Here is a 16,766-nt window from a genome sequence, read left to right as displayed (position 1 = left end):
ACACAACCAGATTTATTTTATTGACACTTAAGTCTACTGTTGGGCCTTGATATCACTTGAGTGATTCATTTTAAAGATAACTTTATTATTACTGTTAAACTAAAATCTCTAGCATGGGGAAGTGGGATGAGCTCGGATTTTCTTGACACCCTTTTAATCTTTTAATTGCCGAGTGAATTTCTTCTCTGGTTATTGTGGATACTAACAATTTATTTTGTTCCTCCGTCACTGTTGGTAACTCCAAATTAGACAGAAAAGTATTAACATCTTGATTATTATCTACATGGGTTTGGGAGTAAAGTTTTCTGTAATAGTTCTGAAAATTCAATGTATTTTTAATCCCATTTTATAATTGTTTTTTTTTCTCTTCATAGAAGCTACACTTGGTCGGGTGTTCTGATTGGCTGTGACCAAACAGTACCTCTGTTTCTTCTTGTGCATTCTGCTCTGTCTTCTCAAACCTACAGTCAGTTGTAGCAGATGGCCACTTGTACTGAATCAGGTTCTGGTTCTGCTGGACGTTTCTTCCTGTTGCAGGGAAGTTTTTCCTCTTTTAGATGTGCCTCTGCTGCACCACACCTGAATAGAATAATTAGGTCGTTAGCAAGGCTCTGGAGAACTGATCTAGACAAGGAGGAGGTAATTAAGCCATTTCATTCCAGTGTTTTGTACCTGTGCCACATCTAAAAACTGCAGGACAGTGGCCCTTGAGGACTGGAGTTTGAGACACCTGATGTAAAGTCAACGACGCAGTGCAAGAGATTTTCTGATATCACTACGTTGTCATTCAGAACTGAATGCTGCAAGTGAATGGCTGGATGCAATCTGCTGGGTTTTGTTTGTTACTCTAGTTTGTAGCACCGGTATCACACCACTAACTGCGCCACTGGACCAGTTCTAGGCTCTACGGAGTGGGGAGCAAGAATAATAACACCAGAGACTGCTGCTCTAAGTGAAAAAGGCTGGCAATTTATGAATGCAAAACACACATATAAAATACAATACATAAAACCAAAAATACCCTGCAGATTCTTAATAATGATGTAAATATAAATGGGGAGGAAAAGGGAAAAAAAAATTAAATAAATTTTAAAAAAGTATATCACTCTTCTTTTTGCTCTTTAGTTAGGTTATTTTAATCAGACTAATTTGAGTTAATTAGACCGGTCTCTTTTTCCTAGGTTGCACCTATTTTAAGATTTCTATTTTTCTCCTGAGTTATCTCATTTTTCTTTCTTTTACAGGTAGGGAAATACCTTCAAACACAATGAAATCAAAGTGGACCACAATTACTCAAATCACATTCAGAGACATAACATATGAAAATCAAAGTATGGCACTTTAAATTCAAGTTCAGGTCTAAATGTAAATCCAGGTACTCAGTTCAATGAAAAGTCTCAGTTTGATTCAGTCCAAAAGATAATAATTCAATCAGTTTTCAGTTCTGTTCAGTTAAGTTCGAACTAGTCCCTGATATTCCTACCGCTCCGGCAGCGGATTACCACACGCGGGAGAGTCCCTCCCTGATGCCATGGAGAAGATGAACTGAAGGTCTAGGTTGGCTCGCCATCTTGAATCCCGTCTGTGAATGTGTATGTCGCAGACCAATCCTCGCTCCGACCGAGCTTCCAACCGGTCAAAAAAACCTGACCTGTGTAACAGGCCACAAACACAATAAAACTCTTTTTAAATCCTCAAATTATACAAATAAATTCTTCTTCATAAACCCAATATATTAACCGGATAACAGTTTATGACGGAGCATTTCTTTGTAATCAGCTACGTTTTTAGCGTTAGCGCTCCGCCAAAAGAAAAAGTACAACACGATGAAAATGCAGAAAAATAAACACAAAACTCACCAAAACCGATGTAACTTGGTTCTCATAAAATCCCCGTCAGTTCCCGACCAGGTAAATTGTGTTTTTCTTTTTCTATAATATTAACTTTTCCTGTTAATTAATCACCGCTCTTTCTCTCCGATTCCTCCTCTGCTCTCTCCCTCAGGTCTGTGCACTGCAGCGTCATCCAGGCGCCGCGTCTGTAACGCTGGTTCCTTAAAGGAACAGCGACGTTATTTTCTGTCTACAGACTTTTAACCAACTATTTATTCCTATTTATGTCAGATTTTAACATGGGTTACATCCTCCCCTCTTTACCTAATGCATGTCCCTGTGCATTTTGAATTTATACTGTCATAACTCTAGGGGTTCTTGGAAAACTAGGTTCTTCAAGAGAGTCTGTAAACACATCACTCAAGGTTTGAAATAAAGACTGAACTATTGTAACCAACGGGTTTCCTAGCTCAGGATAAGTCAGTCTTTTAGTCGCTTTTCTGTCTCTGACAGGTCTTCCCGAACAGTCACTTCCATTTTGGTTGTCCATTTGACCCAGATCATTTATGTTGTCTTTGCTCTCCTGAGCAGGTTGAGTAGAAGGATGGACATTATCCAGATCTTTTTCAGGTAAGTTTCCAATTTCCTGTTCAACGATTGAGTTTCTCTCTTCAGGATCAGGTAAGTCTTTCTCTTCAGAGTCAGGTAAGTCTTTCTCTTCAGGATCAGGTAAGTCTAGGTCGTAAGTTTCTACTGGAGGATCCTCAGGGAAAGGTTCGACTACATCTGAAGGATTTTGCTCAACAGCAGTCAAGTCAGGTTCTGGTTCAATCCTTTCAGGTAAGTATTCTATAGGTCCGGAAGGCAGGTTGAAACCTAGTGTTTCCACTCTTAGGTTTCTGTGATAGTGATATTCCTCAGAATCAGATTGGGATTCATCCCCATCGGCTCCTTTTGATGTGTCATATTCAGAATGTTGTCGAGTTCTTGGTCGCCTTACTGCCTTTGGTGGGTTAGTTTCGCTTTCGACCGGGGTCACAGGAAGGAAACCACATGGCAGCAGGAGGTCACGATGAAGAGTTCTTTGTGGACCATCTCTTGTCTCAGGTTTCACAACATACACTGGAACGTCTCCGGACTGTCTCAGGACAACATACACGTCGGACTCCCACCTGTCGGCCAACTTGTGCTTGCCTCTGAGACGGACATTTCGAACCAAGACTCTGTCGCCTTCTTTCAAGGTGGAGTCAACAACATGCTTGTCAAACCTTGCTTTGTTGCGACTGGCTGTCTTTTTAGCATTCTCAGTTGCTACTCTGTAACTGTCTTCAAGTTGAGATTTCAGGGTGCGGACATATTGCGAGTGAGAGCCTGGCTGATGATTGACTGGTAGGCCAAAGGCTAGGTCAACTGGCAATCTTGGCTGACGCCCGAACATTAACTCGTAAGGGGTAAAGCCGGTTGTCTCATTTTTAGTACAATTATAAGCGTGTACTAACGGCTTGACATACTCCCGCCAGTGACTCTTCTTCTGGTTTTCAAAAGTTCCCAACATGTTGAGCAGGGTCCTGTTGAAGCGTTCTACAGGGTTCCCTCTCGGATGATAAGGTGTGGTTCTTATCTTTTGAGTGCCAATGAGCTCACACAGTTCTTTTATCTTTCGGGATTCAAAGTCGGGACCTTGGTCGCTGTGAAGTCTTTCAGGAATGCCATAATGGACGAAAAAATGGTCCCACAGGGTCTTGGCCACTGTCCTGGCTTTTTGATTCGGGGTGGGGACTGCCACTGCATATTTCGTAAAATGGTCGGTAATGACCAGAATGTCTTTTGTGTTACTTGAGTCCGGCTCCACACTGAGAAAATCCATGCACACGAGTTTGAGTGGTCTTGTGGCCACGATGTTGATGAGTGGTGCAGCTTTCTCAGGCATGGTCTTACGTCGTATGCAATGGTTGCAGGTTCTGACTTTATTTTCCACCTCAGTTGACATTTTGGGCCAATAGAATCGCTTCCGGACAAGATCTAGCGTGCGCTCTGTACCCATATGGCCCATGTCGTCGTGGAGGCTCTTTAGAACTACGGATCTCAGGGCTTTGGGGAGTACAAGCTGGTAGTGAGTCTGAGCACCCTCTTATCGCCTGCAATACAAAACACCATTTGAGACCTCCAGTTTGTTCCACTCCCTCAATAGGAGACCAAGCTCAGGAAGTTCTTTCCTCAAGGATGGTGGGGGTTTCTCTCCAGACTCCACTTGCCTGAGGACTTCACTAATGCAGGGATCAGCATTTTGTTTGTCTCTTAGTTCAGCTGGTGCTAACGGGGGGATGACAGGTAAGCCACCAAGCTGATCCTCCTCTTCAAAGCTTTGAGGGAGAGCCTTTGGATGGTGGGCAAGTGACACAACCAAGATGGTGCTGGGTGATGTTTCCCCAGGCTGATTGTTGATTACTTCATGGACCAAGTGCTTCTCACAGATGGCTTTGATGGTGCTGTCATTCAGGTGTGCATAATCAGCTTCTGACAAGTGTCTTTTTGTGAATTGTTGTATCCTCTCCAACTCTTTTTGTGATGATGTGTCATCAGGTACTCTGCTATAAGGGCGTCTGGACAGTCCGTCCGCGTCCTGATTCTGCTTACCGGCTCTGTACTGTAGCTGGAAATTGAATGTCGACAGAGCGGCCAACCATCTGTAGCTCGTGGCATCGAGCTTAGCTGAGGTAAGAATGTAAGTTAATGGGTTGCTATCTGTGACAGCAAGGAATGTGTTTCCGTACAGGTAATCCTGGAATTACTGCCCACTTAAGGGCAAGAAATTCTAATTTGTGAGCAGGATACCTGGACTCACACTTCGACAGACCTCGGCTCGCATAAGCAATGACGCGCTTCTGTCCCTGTTGCTCCTGGTAGAGAGCAGCACCGAGGCCCAAAGTGCTTGCATCTGTATGTAAAATGTAGGAGAGCTTGGGGTCAGCAAACCCGAGGATGGGTGCGGTTGTCAGCTTTTCGATTATAGTGTCGAATGCTGTTTGGCACGTAAGCGTCCATCTATCACCAAAGTCATCCTTTGGATTGAAATACTTCTCAGAGTTCACTGTGGTTTTAGCATGCTTTCTTAGCGGTGGATAGCCAGCAGTGAGCACGTTGAGTGGTTTCACGATCTTTGAGTAGTCTTTAATGAACCGGCGGTAGTAACCGCAGAAACCCAGGAAGGTTCTTAGTTCCTTCAAGTTGTTTGGTTTTGGCCAGGTTTTTAATGCTGCCACTTTGTCAGGATCGGTCTCAATGCCCTTTTCAGACACAATGTGGCCGAGGTACTTTACAGAAGTTTGGTAGAACTTACACTTCCCTGGTGACAGTTTCAAACCAAACTCTTTCAATCGGTTGAGCACATGCATCAACCTTTCCTCATGCTCCTCCAATGTAGAGGAGAAGATGATGAGGTCATCCAGAAAAACTAGGGCTTGCTTCAAGTTCAACTCTCCCATACAACGCTCCATAAGTCTCTGGAAAGTGCTAGGGGCGTTGGTTATCCCCTGAGGCATCCTGTTGAATTCGAAGAATCCTAGAGGGCAGACGAATGCGGTTTTGTGTTTGTCTGCTTCCTCCATCTCTATTTGATAGAAGCCTGATTTGAGATCTAGCACCGAGAACCACCTGGACCCGGTCAACGCTGAGAAGGACTCTTCCAGATTAGGTAAGGCATATGAATCCTTTACTGTTTGTGTGTTCAACTTTCTGTAATCTATGCAAAGTCTGACATTGCCATCCTTTTTCCTGACAACTACGATCGGCGAGGAGAAAGGTGACTCTGATTTACGGATGACTTCTGCATCGAGGAGTTGCTGGAGATGGGTACGCACAGCCTCTATGTCCTACGGATGTATAGGTCTTGGCCTATGTTTGAATGGTGTCTCATCACTGAGAGTTATATGGTGTTTGATTTTGTCAGTGCAGCCAAAGTCAAGCTCGTGCATTGCAAACACCTCCGGCATGGAGCTCAATTTCTCTGTTATCCTCTCTTTCCACTCATTGGGTACAGGAGAATCAGTAAAGTCAAAGTCGAGATTTGGTTTTTGGCCAGGTTTTGTAGGAGAATCTGAGTCAGGGGTCTTGACAGGTTGAACACTCTTGACAGCGTGTATTTCTGCTATCACAGCCTTTGGGGACAGGGTGATGTCATGCTGTGACTCGTTTTTGAGCGTCACTGGTATGCAGCGTGATAGCTTTGGTGGTAGACTTACCAGGCTATCTGTCACCAGGATGCCACCAGGCAGGGACGATGACTTTGGTGACTCTACTATCACCCACTTTCCAACATCAGATATTCTGCAACTCACTGATCCTTGAAGGACTTTGATCTGTCCAGCTGAAATGGTCTCAAGGTCTCTACTATGAAGCCTCACCTCTCCCAGGTTGGAATCAACAGACTGTTTTTTCCGGATTTCAAGGGTCTTTAAGACGACTTTGTAGCCATAAGGAAGAGACTCAAAGTTTTGAGGTGCAATCTCTGCATACTTCTCATAGAGAACATCCAAGGTATTTGTGCCTATAAGCACTGATGACAACGTGGAGCACATGTCAGGTACAACCAAGACCAGTGTAGGTACCTCGATGTTGACTCCAAGCAAGCTCTTTGGGAATCTGATGGTGGCCTCAACATAGCCAAGGTAAGGGACGCTTTGACCGTTGGCTCCTTCCACCTCAAGCAGGTCGTTCAAGGAATTGAGAGGCAAGTGAGACATGTTCTCTAGATAGAAAGAGTTGGGTATTGTTGTTACTTGGGAGCCTGAATCCAACAAGCAACTACAGTCTTTGTCAGCTATGGTCACTTGTGCAGTGCACTTGGCTCCAATCAGACCTTTTGGCAAAGCCACTGACTGTCTTTGTGTGTGAGAGTACACATGGGCTCTGTGCAGCTTCTGTTTGGGACACTTTGCCTGTGTTCCAGTCCCCGTTTGTCCCACAACCGGAACTGGGTCTAGTTTAAAGGATCAGGCTTTGAAGCGCCATGTTGACTGTCCCATGCTAACTGCTTTTCTTTTAACTGCTTCCTCTTCTCAGCCACAAGAGATGGGTTTGGCTCACTTTCACACTGAGGCTTAATGTGCCCATCCTCTCCACATCTAAAGCAATGCCAGGGCCTTTGTCTATTGCTTGCGCTGATGTTTGCATCTCGGCTGTGGGGCTGCAGCCTTTGAGACGTGCGAGTGATAGCTGGGGAATGGGTGTTAGCTGTTTGGGGAGCTAGTGGTCTGGCGGCTGATTTAGCTTTTCTACTGTCTTTCTGTGTGATACGTGCGAGCTGGGACTGCAGATCAGCTATTTGTCCCTGCAGCTCGCCATGGTTCCTGAGTGCCTCAAGTCTTCCACCATCATCCCTGTACCGAAGAAGAGGTCCATCACCAGCCTGAACGATTACCGGCCCATCGCTCTGACCCCGGTGATCATGAAGTGCTTTGAGAGGATTCTTCTGAGGTACATCAGAGACTTCATCCCCACAAACCTGGACAGCCTTCAGTTCGCCTACAGAGCGAACCGGTCAACAGAGGATGCTGTCTCCATCACTCTGCACACAGCCCTGACCCATCTGCAGCATCCCAACACCTACGTCAGGATGCTATTTGTAGACTTCAGCTCAGCATTTAATACCGTCATCCCAGACAAGCTGGTGCTGAAGCTACTCGAGGTGGGGCTGCCCGCTTCACTGTGCCACTGGATCAGAGACTTCCTCACCAACAGGCCTCAGGTGGTGAGAATAAGTGGCTCAACATCGTCCCCACTGGTCCTCAACACAGGCACGCCGCAGGGCTGTGTGCTCAGCCCAGCTCTCTTCACCCTGTTTACACACGACTGCGTGGCCATCCACCCCACCAACACAGTCGTGAAGTACGCGGACGACACAACAGTAGTGGGTCTCATTTCAGACAACAACGAGACCCACTACAGAGAGGAGATTCTGCAGCTCACTCAGTGGTGTTCAGCCAACAACTTGGTGCTGAACACAGGGAAGACCAAGGAGGTCATTGTGGATTACAGAAGGTCCAGGAAGTCGGCTCACACTCCCCTTCTCATAGATGGAGAAGTGGTGGAACGTGTGGACAACATCAAGTTCCTGGGCCTCCACATCACGTCTGACTTCTCCTGGAACACAAACACCTCCCACCTGGTGAAGAAAGCACAACAAAGGCTCTTCTTCCTCAGGAAACTGAGACGGGCTGGACTTTCCTCACGGCTGCTCGTGAACTTTTACAGGGCGATGATCGAGAGCATCCTCTGCCTCAACATGACTGTGTGGTATGGTAGCTGCACAGCACTGGAGAGGAAACAACTGACACGGGTGGTGAGAACAGCACAAGGCATTGTGGGATGCCCCCTCCCAGACCTGGACTCCATTTACACAGACCGCGTCAAGAAGAGAGCTGGATCCATAGCCATGGATTCCAGCCACCCGGGCCACAGACTGTTTGTGCCGCTGCCATCAGGCAAGCGGTACAGGAATATACGGACTACAACAAATAGACTGAGAAACAGTTTCTTCCCCACAGCCGTCAGAGCCATTACTCCCTGCCGCCCCCCCCTCCCACACATATCATAACCTCGCAGTCACACATACATATCCCCCACCCCCACACAGCCATATTGTTCTGCACTTTGCACTGTCACATTATCTGTACTTTGCCATAATTGGACCTGCTGCTACTTCTTTGGTGTGGTTGAGTGCCTTTAGTTCCTTTAGTTAATTTAGTTGTATATATTGTTATTATTATTATTGTGTGTTTGCTTATTTATACTGTATATATTTGACCTTTTGCACGGGAGCTGCAATGGAAATTTCGTTGAATTCTGTTCAATGACAATAAATCCTATCTATCTATCTATCTATCTATTTGTTTCTTTAAGTCTTGGATTTCAGACCTGTGAGCAGGGGCTGGCTGAGATGAGCTGCAGTCTTCTTCACCCTGCACATAAGCTCCTTGATAATGAGAAGACACTCTTGGTTTTGAAACATTGAAGTGCTGTTTCATGCGTGAAGCTTTGGAAGAACATTTATCTTCTGCTGTGCGGAGTAACAGGAGAAGTTCAGCAAAGGTAGGTGGATTCTGCTTCTTTTGTTCTAGCTGGAGTTCAGCCATCAAGATGTTATCCCAGCAGCCTCTGACAAACTGCCTGAGAAGATGCCGATCAAGGTCGCTTGCAGTTACACCTCCCCTGCTGAGGGTGGTGCTCAACGTCACCTGCAGCCGTTGTAGATAAGCTGAAGGTTTCTCACGATTATCCTGCATTGTGTTGAGATACTTTGCAAAGAGGTCATCTCCATCCTCGGCTGTGCCAAAAGCAGAGTCCAAGATCTCTAAGTACACACTAAGAGGAGAATCCGGTGTCAGGTGCTTCACAATATCAATGGCGGGTGATAAGAGACTTTCAAGAAGCTTTCGTGACTTGTAAAGATCAGACTGTGTTATATCTTTAAGAAGAAGTTCCACATTGGAACGCCATGTCTCATAATCCACTTCACTGTTGGGACGTGGGACACGCCCAGAGAAGGGTCTGAGTCTCAAGGAAGTGTGCACCTGCAGAGCAGAGTCTTCATTTCTCACTATGTGCTCAACAATTACTTTTTGTATGTCAGGTGGATTGACATCAGAAAATTTCAGAGCAGGCTGTGTCTTTTCTTTAGATGGTGTCGATGGTGGAGACCAATGATGTTGAACATGCTGCTGCGGGGCCATACTGGGCAGAGGGCTTACCTGTGCAGCATTTTCAGGGGCATGTTGCTCTGGGGTATCAGGTGAGTTCTGCTCTGCATCTCCATCTTGGGACTCTGAATGATCTAGATCGACAGTCTCACTGATGAGAGAGAGCTCTTCTCTGAGGACAGCTGCAAAGTCTTTACCAGTCTGTTTTGCGATGTCCTTTAACTCTGAAAGGTAAGTCTGTGTAGCTGTTTTGCTAGCTACAGGTGTGTAAACACTGGCTAAGGCTCTGATGTGGTAAGTGACATCAGTCTTAGTCTTACTGTTAAGCCTGTATGGCAATGAAGGTAAGAGAGATTGCACAGCTATGCCATACACATACTGTACGATAACCTGCTTGGCCGACTCTGGTTCAGTGGGATCTACTGGAATTACCCTTTGAATGGAACCATATTGTTTCAGGAAGTCACTTAGTTCGTCATCTACTTCTGTATCGGTTATACCGCTAACTATGACTGAGATAGGGATTTTTACACTACTGGTTTGAACGACATCCATTTTTTTTCCTTCCTTCTCCTCCTTTAACACTGATAATATTATACGGCCTCTGGTTTCTAGTTTTAAATGCTTTAAGCCACTCCTGGCTGGCTCGCCAAGTTTGTAGCACTGGTATCACACCACTAACTGCGCCACTGGACCAGTTCTAGGCTCTACGGAGTGGGGAGCAAGAATAATAACACCAGAGACTGCTGCTCTAAGTGAAAAAGGCCGGCAATTTATGAATGCAAAACACACATATAAAATACAATACATAAAACCAAAAATACCCTGCAGATTCTTAATAATGATGTAAATATAAATGGGGAGGAAAAGGGAAAAAAAATAAAATAAATTTTAAAAAAGTATATCACTCTTCTTTTTGCTCTTTAGTTGGGTTATTTTAATCAGACTAATTTGAGTTAATTAGACCGGTCTCTTTTTCCTAGGTTGCACTTATTTTAAGATTTCTATTTTTCTCCTGAGTTATCTCATTTTTCTTTCTTTTACAGGTAGGGAAATACCTTCAAACACAATGAAATCAAAGTGGACCACAATTACTCAAATCACATTCAGAGACATAACATATGAAAATCAAAATATGGCACTTTAAATTCAAGTTCAGGTCTAAATGTAAATCCAGGTACTCAGTTCAATGAAAAGTCTCAGTTTGATTCAGTCCAAAAGATAATCATTCAATCAGTTTTCAGTTCTGTTCAGTTCAGTTCGAACTAGTCCCTGATATTCCTACCACTCCGGCAGCGGATTACCACACGTGGGAGAGTCCCTCCCTGATGCAATGGAGAAGATGAATTGAAGGTCTAGGTCTGGCTCGCCATCTTGAATCCCGTCTGTGAATGTGTATATCGCAGACCAATCCTCGCTCCGACCGAGCTTCCAACCGGTCAAAAAAACCTGACCTGTGTAACAGGCCACAAACACAATAAAACTCTTTTTAAATCCTCAAATTATACAAATAAATTCTTCTTCATAAACCCAATATATTAACCGGATAACAGTTTATGACGGAGCATTTCTTTGTAATCAGCTACGTTTTTAGCGTTAGCGCTCCGCCAAAAGAAAAAGTACAACACGATGAAAATGCAGAAAAATAAACACAAAACTCACCAAAACCGATGTAACTTGGTTCTCATAAAATCCCCGTCAGTTCCCGACCAGGTAAATTGTGTTTTTCTTTTTCTATAATATTAACTTTTCCTGTTAATTAATCACCGCTCTTTCTCTCCGATTCCTCCTCTGCTCTCTCCCTCAGCTCTGTGCACTGCAGCGTCATCCAGGCGCCGCGTCTGTAATGCTGGTTCATTAAAGGAACAGCGACGTTATTTTCTGTCTACAGACTTTTAACCAACTATTTATTCCTATTTATGTCAGATTTTAACATGGATTACATCAGCAATAGTCAGCCACGCCCACTCCTCACAACTCCTCTGAGCTGACTACTGACCAGTTCTCTGTCTAACAGGTCCGGAATATCTCTAAGACCTGGGTCTTACCCTACAAATGGTCTATGAGAGATAATCTGTTTAAACTGGTGGCGAGAGAGGCTCGCCTAGCTCTAACTACCTTCGATCCAGAAGTTACGACCCTCTACGGTTAAGGAACAGTCAACTGAGTAGCCCTCACAGCTGCGTAGTCCCAATAACCACTTCTGTTAACGGTAGCCCTCTCTCTAAAATAACCTGCACCTGGAAACGGCTAGATTAGATTTAGTGACTTAGATTTAAGTCCCAGGGTCGTTATTTTTACACTCACTAAAGGAAAGTCCGAAGCCACCACATTACTGTAATCACGTACACTAATTTTACTTAAATTGGAGAAACTAAAATAATCAATGACTCAATTACTTTCAATGTCCACCAACCTCTATAAAATTTTATAACGATATATTTATTAAGCAAGCTTTAGCAGGGGTAAGTGACATACAGATTAATAATTAAAGATTACAATACTAATTCAACACAATAAAATCAATATAACCCAAACATCTTGTCCTAACCTCCTTCCCTGACCTGTGTCACTAATAAACTGAGAGAGACTTTTGGGGAGCAGTTCAACTCATACCCAGATGGCCATTGATCTTGGCAACAGAAATCTTTAATTTCTTGGTCAGAATCTTTGTCTTTATGTGGAAAAATCCTCTTTAGAATAGAAACAAAGCAAAATTGGTCCTTGTCCTCCGAACACCCAATTCTTCATCCCTCCTGGGATCTTTGCCTTTTCTCCAAGTCTGTTGCGGTTGGATTGAGATCGTTGGGTTGAGGCAGAGTCGGCTGTAGAATCAGGAACCAGGGCTGGGGGCTGATGGATCTTGTCCCTTCTTAGCGGCGCAAAGTCTCAATGTCCCCGTGGCTCCAGGGTGCGGTCCTCTGCTGATGTTTCCTCTGCATCCTCTTGTTGAGTCGTCTTGGCGCCGGGGACTAAGAACGCTCTCTTCCTCTCTGCCGTCTTTTATACTATCTCAGCCCATGGTTGTGTATGGGGGAGATGTTGTACGTAACTTCTCGCATGTTCGATGAGTCGGTGGAAAGTCCCAACCTTTCCCAACCGTCAGCCCTTGCGTGACTCACAGCCAACATCATGTGTACTTCCCCTTTTTTCCAAGTCCATCTGTTTGTACTTCCCCATAATTCCCCTCCTCCCCCACTCTGCTCAGCTTGCCTATTGCGACACAGCCTGAGAACAGGACCTCACCCAGCACTTTAATTCTATCTTTTTAAATCAACACATTTCTGTTAATTCATTATAAATCATTAATACCATCATGTTATCATTTATCAATTACATTCATCATAACTTTAAGTATGTTTTTAAATCCACATGTTCTTATAATCCATTATTAATTATCAACCATGACTGTAAATCACATACATAATTATCAATCACAATCATCATGTTCTCATCAGTATTACAGATTAAAATACAAAGATACATTTCAGAAAATCATTCAGTGTTTAATTGTGCACATATATATTTATTTATCCATCCAACCATCCATCTTCTTCCGCTTATCCGAGGTCGGGTCGCGGGGGTAGCAGCTTCAGAAGGGATGCCCAGACTTCCCTCTCCCCAGCCACTTCTTCTAGCTCCTCCGGGGGAATCCTGAGGCGTTCCCAGGCCAGCCGAGAGACATAGTCCCTCCAGCGTGTCCTGGGTCTTCCCCGGGGCCTCCTCCCGGTGGGACGTGCCCGGAACACCTCACCAGGGAGGCGTCCAGGAGGCATCCTGACCAGATGCCCAAGCCACCTCAACTGGCTCCTCTCGATGTGAAGGAGCAGCGGCTCTACTCTGAGTCCCTCCCGGATGACTGAGCTTCTCACCCTATCTGTAAGGGAGAGCCCAGCCACCCTACGGAGAAAACCCATTTCGGCCGCTTGTATCCGCGATCTCGTTCTTTCGGTCATGACCCAAAGCTCATGACCATAGATGAGGGTGGGAACGTAGATCGACCAGTAAATCGAGAGCTTCGCTTTTTGGCTCAGCTCTCTCTTCACCACGACGGACCGGTACAGCGCCCGCTTGACAGCAGACGCTGTCAAGCGGGCGCTGTACCGGTATTTATTTATCTTTAATTATATTTAAATCAATCTGCAAGATTACTTCATTTCTCTCAGGCCTTTATGCTCTGTTTTCTGCGTGTACCTGGAAAGATCTCACAACCCTATGCCAGTTTTCACGGCAGTTTCCTTTTCAATCTACTTTGAATTGTTTGAACCTACTGTACTGTTTGATAGCTAGGATCAATTGGAATGTAAGCATGATTGAATTGGAATGAGATTTTGTAAAGGGCTCTGAGACGACATTTGTTGTGAATTGTAACTTGGTAAAAAACTGAACTGAAAATGAATTGAAAAACATCTGTATGCTGAAACTATTTCCAAACCCGTGATAACAGAAGTGGTGGGACCAGTGTGATGAAAAATTGGAAACTAGACTTTAAAATGTCTTCTGGACCGGAGTTTCTTAAATTTACAAATAGAATAAATCAGCAGGTTCTCCTCGGGACGTCTCTGCTTAGCGCTCACGTAGCAGACCTCACTTAATTTAAGCCACCTGACTCTAACTTTATACAAAACTCCAACATATGTGGAAAATCTTTACTTTACTGAATATTTTCTTTACTGACTTGAATGAGCTTCTATCTCTCATATATATTGATTATGATTGTTTAATAATTGTCGGTGATTTCAACATTAATGTTGACAACTCCCAAGACAGAGGGCCAAAAAAGCTCGCTAACATTTTAGAGACACATTTTGGTCTAACACAACATGTCAAACAAGCAACATACATTCAGACAAATCTTTATTGTCATTGTCACAAGAACAACGAAATTTAAACAGATTTATACATTCAAGGACACACACTGGACCTGGCTATCAATAAGGGTGTGAATATTTTCAATGTCTCTGTAACTGATGTCGCCCTGTCGGATCACTTCGCTGTTATCTTTGAAAGTTTTTTATCTTTTAACCCACTTGGACAAACAGCAACCATCACAAAACGTTCTCTCACAGAAAACACAGCAGAAACATTTAATGAAATCTACTCTTCTTCCTCACCCTTAAGCTGTAATGACATAGATAAGTTGGTAAATGATTTTCAGTCTAAAGTTTCAGATATTATTGATTCCATTGCCCCAATTAAAATGAAGGTCGTGTCTGATAGGAAGAAATCTCCATGGAGAAATACACAAACAGTTAGATCTGCAATGAAAATGGCGTAAAACTCAACTTCACGTTCATTATGACATCTATAAAGAAAGACTATGTAACTATCATTTAACACTAAAACATGCAAGAGAGGCTTTCTTTGCAGATGTCATAAACAAAAACATTAACAATGCTCAAGCTTTATTTGCAACAGTTGACAGGCTCACAAACCCTCCTATGACGTTATCGCCTGAATTTCAATGTATTGCTGCCTGCAACCAGTTTTCCAGCTTCTTTTCAGAGAAAATTTTTAAAAAATCAGAGGATTAATCTGTACATCCACTATAAAGTCAGTACCAATGCTGAACCGAAACAAAACAAATACAAGAAAAATGACCCAATTTCAACTACGTAATTATAAAACCCTAGAGGAAATTATAAGTCAACTAAGCTCAAGTTCCTGCTGTCTGGATGTTTTACCCACACATTTCTTTAAGAAAGTCCTGCCTGTTATTGCTACTGATCTGATCCAAATAGTAAACTTAATGCTCTCATCAGGCGTTTTCCCCCAGGCTTTGAAAACAGCAGTAATCAAACCACTGATAAAAAAGAACAATCTGGACAAATCTCTACTTTGAACTACAGGCCGATCTCCAACCTCCCATTCATCAGCAAAGTTATTGAAAAAGTTGTGTGTAAACAATTAAATAGTTTCCTAACGATAACCAACTGCTTTGACTCCTTCCAGTCTGGTTTCTGATCTCACCACAGCACGGAGACTGGCCTAGTCAAAGTGTTCAATGATATCCATATAAATACGGACTGTGGGAGAACCACAGTGCTGGTTGTGCTGGACCTCAGTGCAGCTTTTGACACTGTTGACCATGACATATTACTGAATCGACTGGAGAGTTGGGTCAGACTCTCTGGTCCAGTGCTTAACTGGTTTGAATCTTACATAAAGAACAGGGATTTCTTTGTTACAAGTGGAAACTTCTCATCAAAGAGGTCAAAGGTCACATGTGGGGTACCCCAAGGTTCAATCCTAGGACCCCTCTTATTCAATATTTATATGCTCCCACTAGCTCAGGTTATAACAGAAAATAATATTAGCTACCATAACTATGCAGATGATACACAGCACTACATCACGATGTCACCAGGTGACTCTGAACCCATCCAATCACTGAACAGATGCTTAGAACAGATAAACGTGTGGATGTGCCAAAACTTTCTCCAGCTGAACAGAAACAAAACTGAAGTTATCATCTTTGGACCTAAAGAGGAACGATTTAGAGTCAATGCACAGCTTCAGTTATTACAACTAAAAACCAGCGATCAGGCCAAAACCTGGGAGTAGTTATGGACTCTAACCGGAACCTCCAGAGCCACATAAAGACAGTTACAAAGTCGGCCTTCTATCACCTGAAGAACATTTCCAGGATTAAAGGACTAATGTCTCAGCCAGATCTAGAGAAACTCATCCATTCGTTTATCTTCAGTCGCATTGATTATTGCAACAACGTCTTCACAGGTCTGTCCAACAAATCATTCAAACAGCTGCAGCTGATCCAGAATGCTGCTGCTTGCGTTCTCACTAAAACCAGGAAGATAGAGCACATCACACGTTTTAAAGTCCCTCCACTGGCTCCCTGTAGCTCAGAGAATAGACTTTAAAATACTGTTGTTAGTTTATAAATCACTGAACGGCTTAGCACCACAATACATTCAAGATCTGCTGTTGTTGTATCAACCTTCCAGACCTCTCAGGTCTTCCGGTTCTGCTCTGCATCCCCAGAACCAGAACCAAACGAGGAGAAGCAGCTTTCAGCATCTATGCACCACAAATTTGGAACAAACTTCCAGAAAACTGTAAAACAGCTGAAACATTGACTTCTTTTAAATCTCGACTAAAAACCCACCTGTTTAGGATTGTATTTGAAACGTAATCAATTATAAATTTAATGATGGAACTTGACTTAATGTCATGTTTTGATTGTTGATTGTATGTTGAAATTGCACAAAAATCTGTG

At 43.6% G+C, this 16,766-nt stretch overlaps 2 protein-coding genes and 1 long non-coding RNA gene across 5 annotated transcripts; all 3 read right to left on the bottom strand.

Moving 5' to 3' along the window:
• Positions 1 to 1,232: 1,232 nt before the first annotated feature.
• On the bottom strand, positions 1,233 to 6,603 carry LOC114149970 (uncharacterized). The gene is made up of 2 exons (XM_028026110.1): positions 5,938 to 6,603; positions 1,233 to 1,510 (listed from the first exon to the last, which is right to left on the bottom strand). Exons 1-2 carry the CDS (start codon positions 6,572 to 6,574, stop codon positions 1,464 to 1,466), a joined length of 684 nt encoding a protein of 227 aa, XP_027881911.1. The 5' UTR covers positions 6,575 to 6,603; the 3' UTR covers positions 1,233 to 1,463.
• LOC114149969 (zinc finger CCHC domain-containing protein 12-like) lies at positions 1,233 to 10,273 on the bottom strand. Of its 3 annotated transcripts, XM_028026109.1 has the most exons (4): positions 9,640 to 10,272; positions 8,716 to 9,603; positions 1,860 to 7,151; positions 1,241 to 1,651 (listed from the first exon to the last, which is right to left on the bottom strand). In XM_028026109.1, the coding sequence occupies exons 1-3, from the start codon at positions 10,082 to 10,084 to the stop codon at positions 6,811 to 6,813; spliced, it is 1,674 nt and encodes a 557-aa protein (XP_027881910.1). In that variant the 5' UTR covers positions 10,085 to 10,272; the 3' UTR covers positions 1,241 to 1,651; positions 1,860 to 6,810. The 3 variants fall into 3 exon arrangements, with proteins under 3 accessions (XP_027881909.1, XP_027881910.1, XP_027881908.1); XM_028026107.1 differs by having other exon boundaries at positions 8,716 to 10,273; XM_028026108.1 differs by lacking the exons at positions 8,716 to 9,603; positions 9,640 to 10,272 and having other exon boundaries at positions 1,233 to 1,651; positions 1,860 to 5,938.
• A 245-nt stretch (positions 10,274 to 10,518) lies between these two features.
• LOC114149971 (uncharacterized) lies at positions 10,519 to 11,365 on the bottom strand. The gene is made up of 2 exons (XR_003596641.1): positions 11,192 to 11,365; positions 10,519 to 10,983 (listed from the first exon to the last, which is right to left on the bottom strand). It is a non-coding gene; the product is annotated as an uncharacterized LOC114149971 (long non-coding RNA).
• Positions 11,366 to 16,766: the final 5,401 nt, after the last annotated feature.

This window comes from Xiphophorus couchianus, chromosome 8 (genome assembly GCF_001444195.1).
Source record: "Xiphophorus couchianus chromosome 8, X_couchianus-1.0, whole genome shotgun sequence".
NCBI lineage: Eukaryota > Metazoa > Chordata > Actinopteri > Cyprinodontiformes > Poeciliidae > Xiphophorus > Xiphophorus couchianus.
The sequence above is the reverse complement of the archived record's forward strand: the minus strand, read 5'-3'. Positions and strand labels throughout refer to the sequence as shown.

Excerpts from the sequence above, each read along its gene's own strand:
- LOC114149970 (XM_028026110.1), bottom strand. The coding sequence starts at position 6,574 with ATGTCTCACTTGCCTCTCAATTCCTTGAACGACCTGCTTGAGGTGGAA. Across the intron at positions 1,511-5,937 it reads TGTTCAACCTGTCAAGACCC|CGCGTGTGGTAATCCGCTGC; the intron begins CTGACTCAGATT and ends GAGGGACTCTCC.
- LOC114149969 (XM_028026107.1), bottom strand. The coding sequence starts at position 10,084 with ATGGATGTCGTTCAAACCAGTAGTGTAAAAATCCCTATCTCAGTCATA. Across the intron at positions 7,152-8,715 it reads AGACTTAAAGAAACAAATAG|CTGATCTGCAGTCCCAGCTC; the intron begins ATAGATAGATAG and ends AGGGACAAATAG.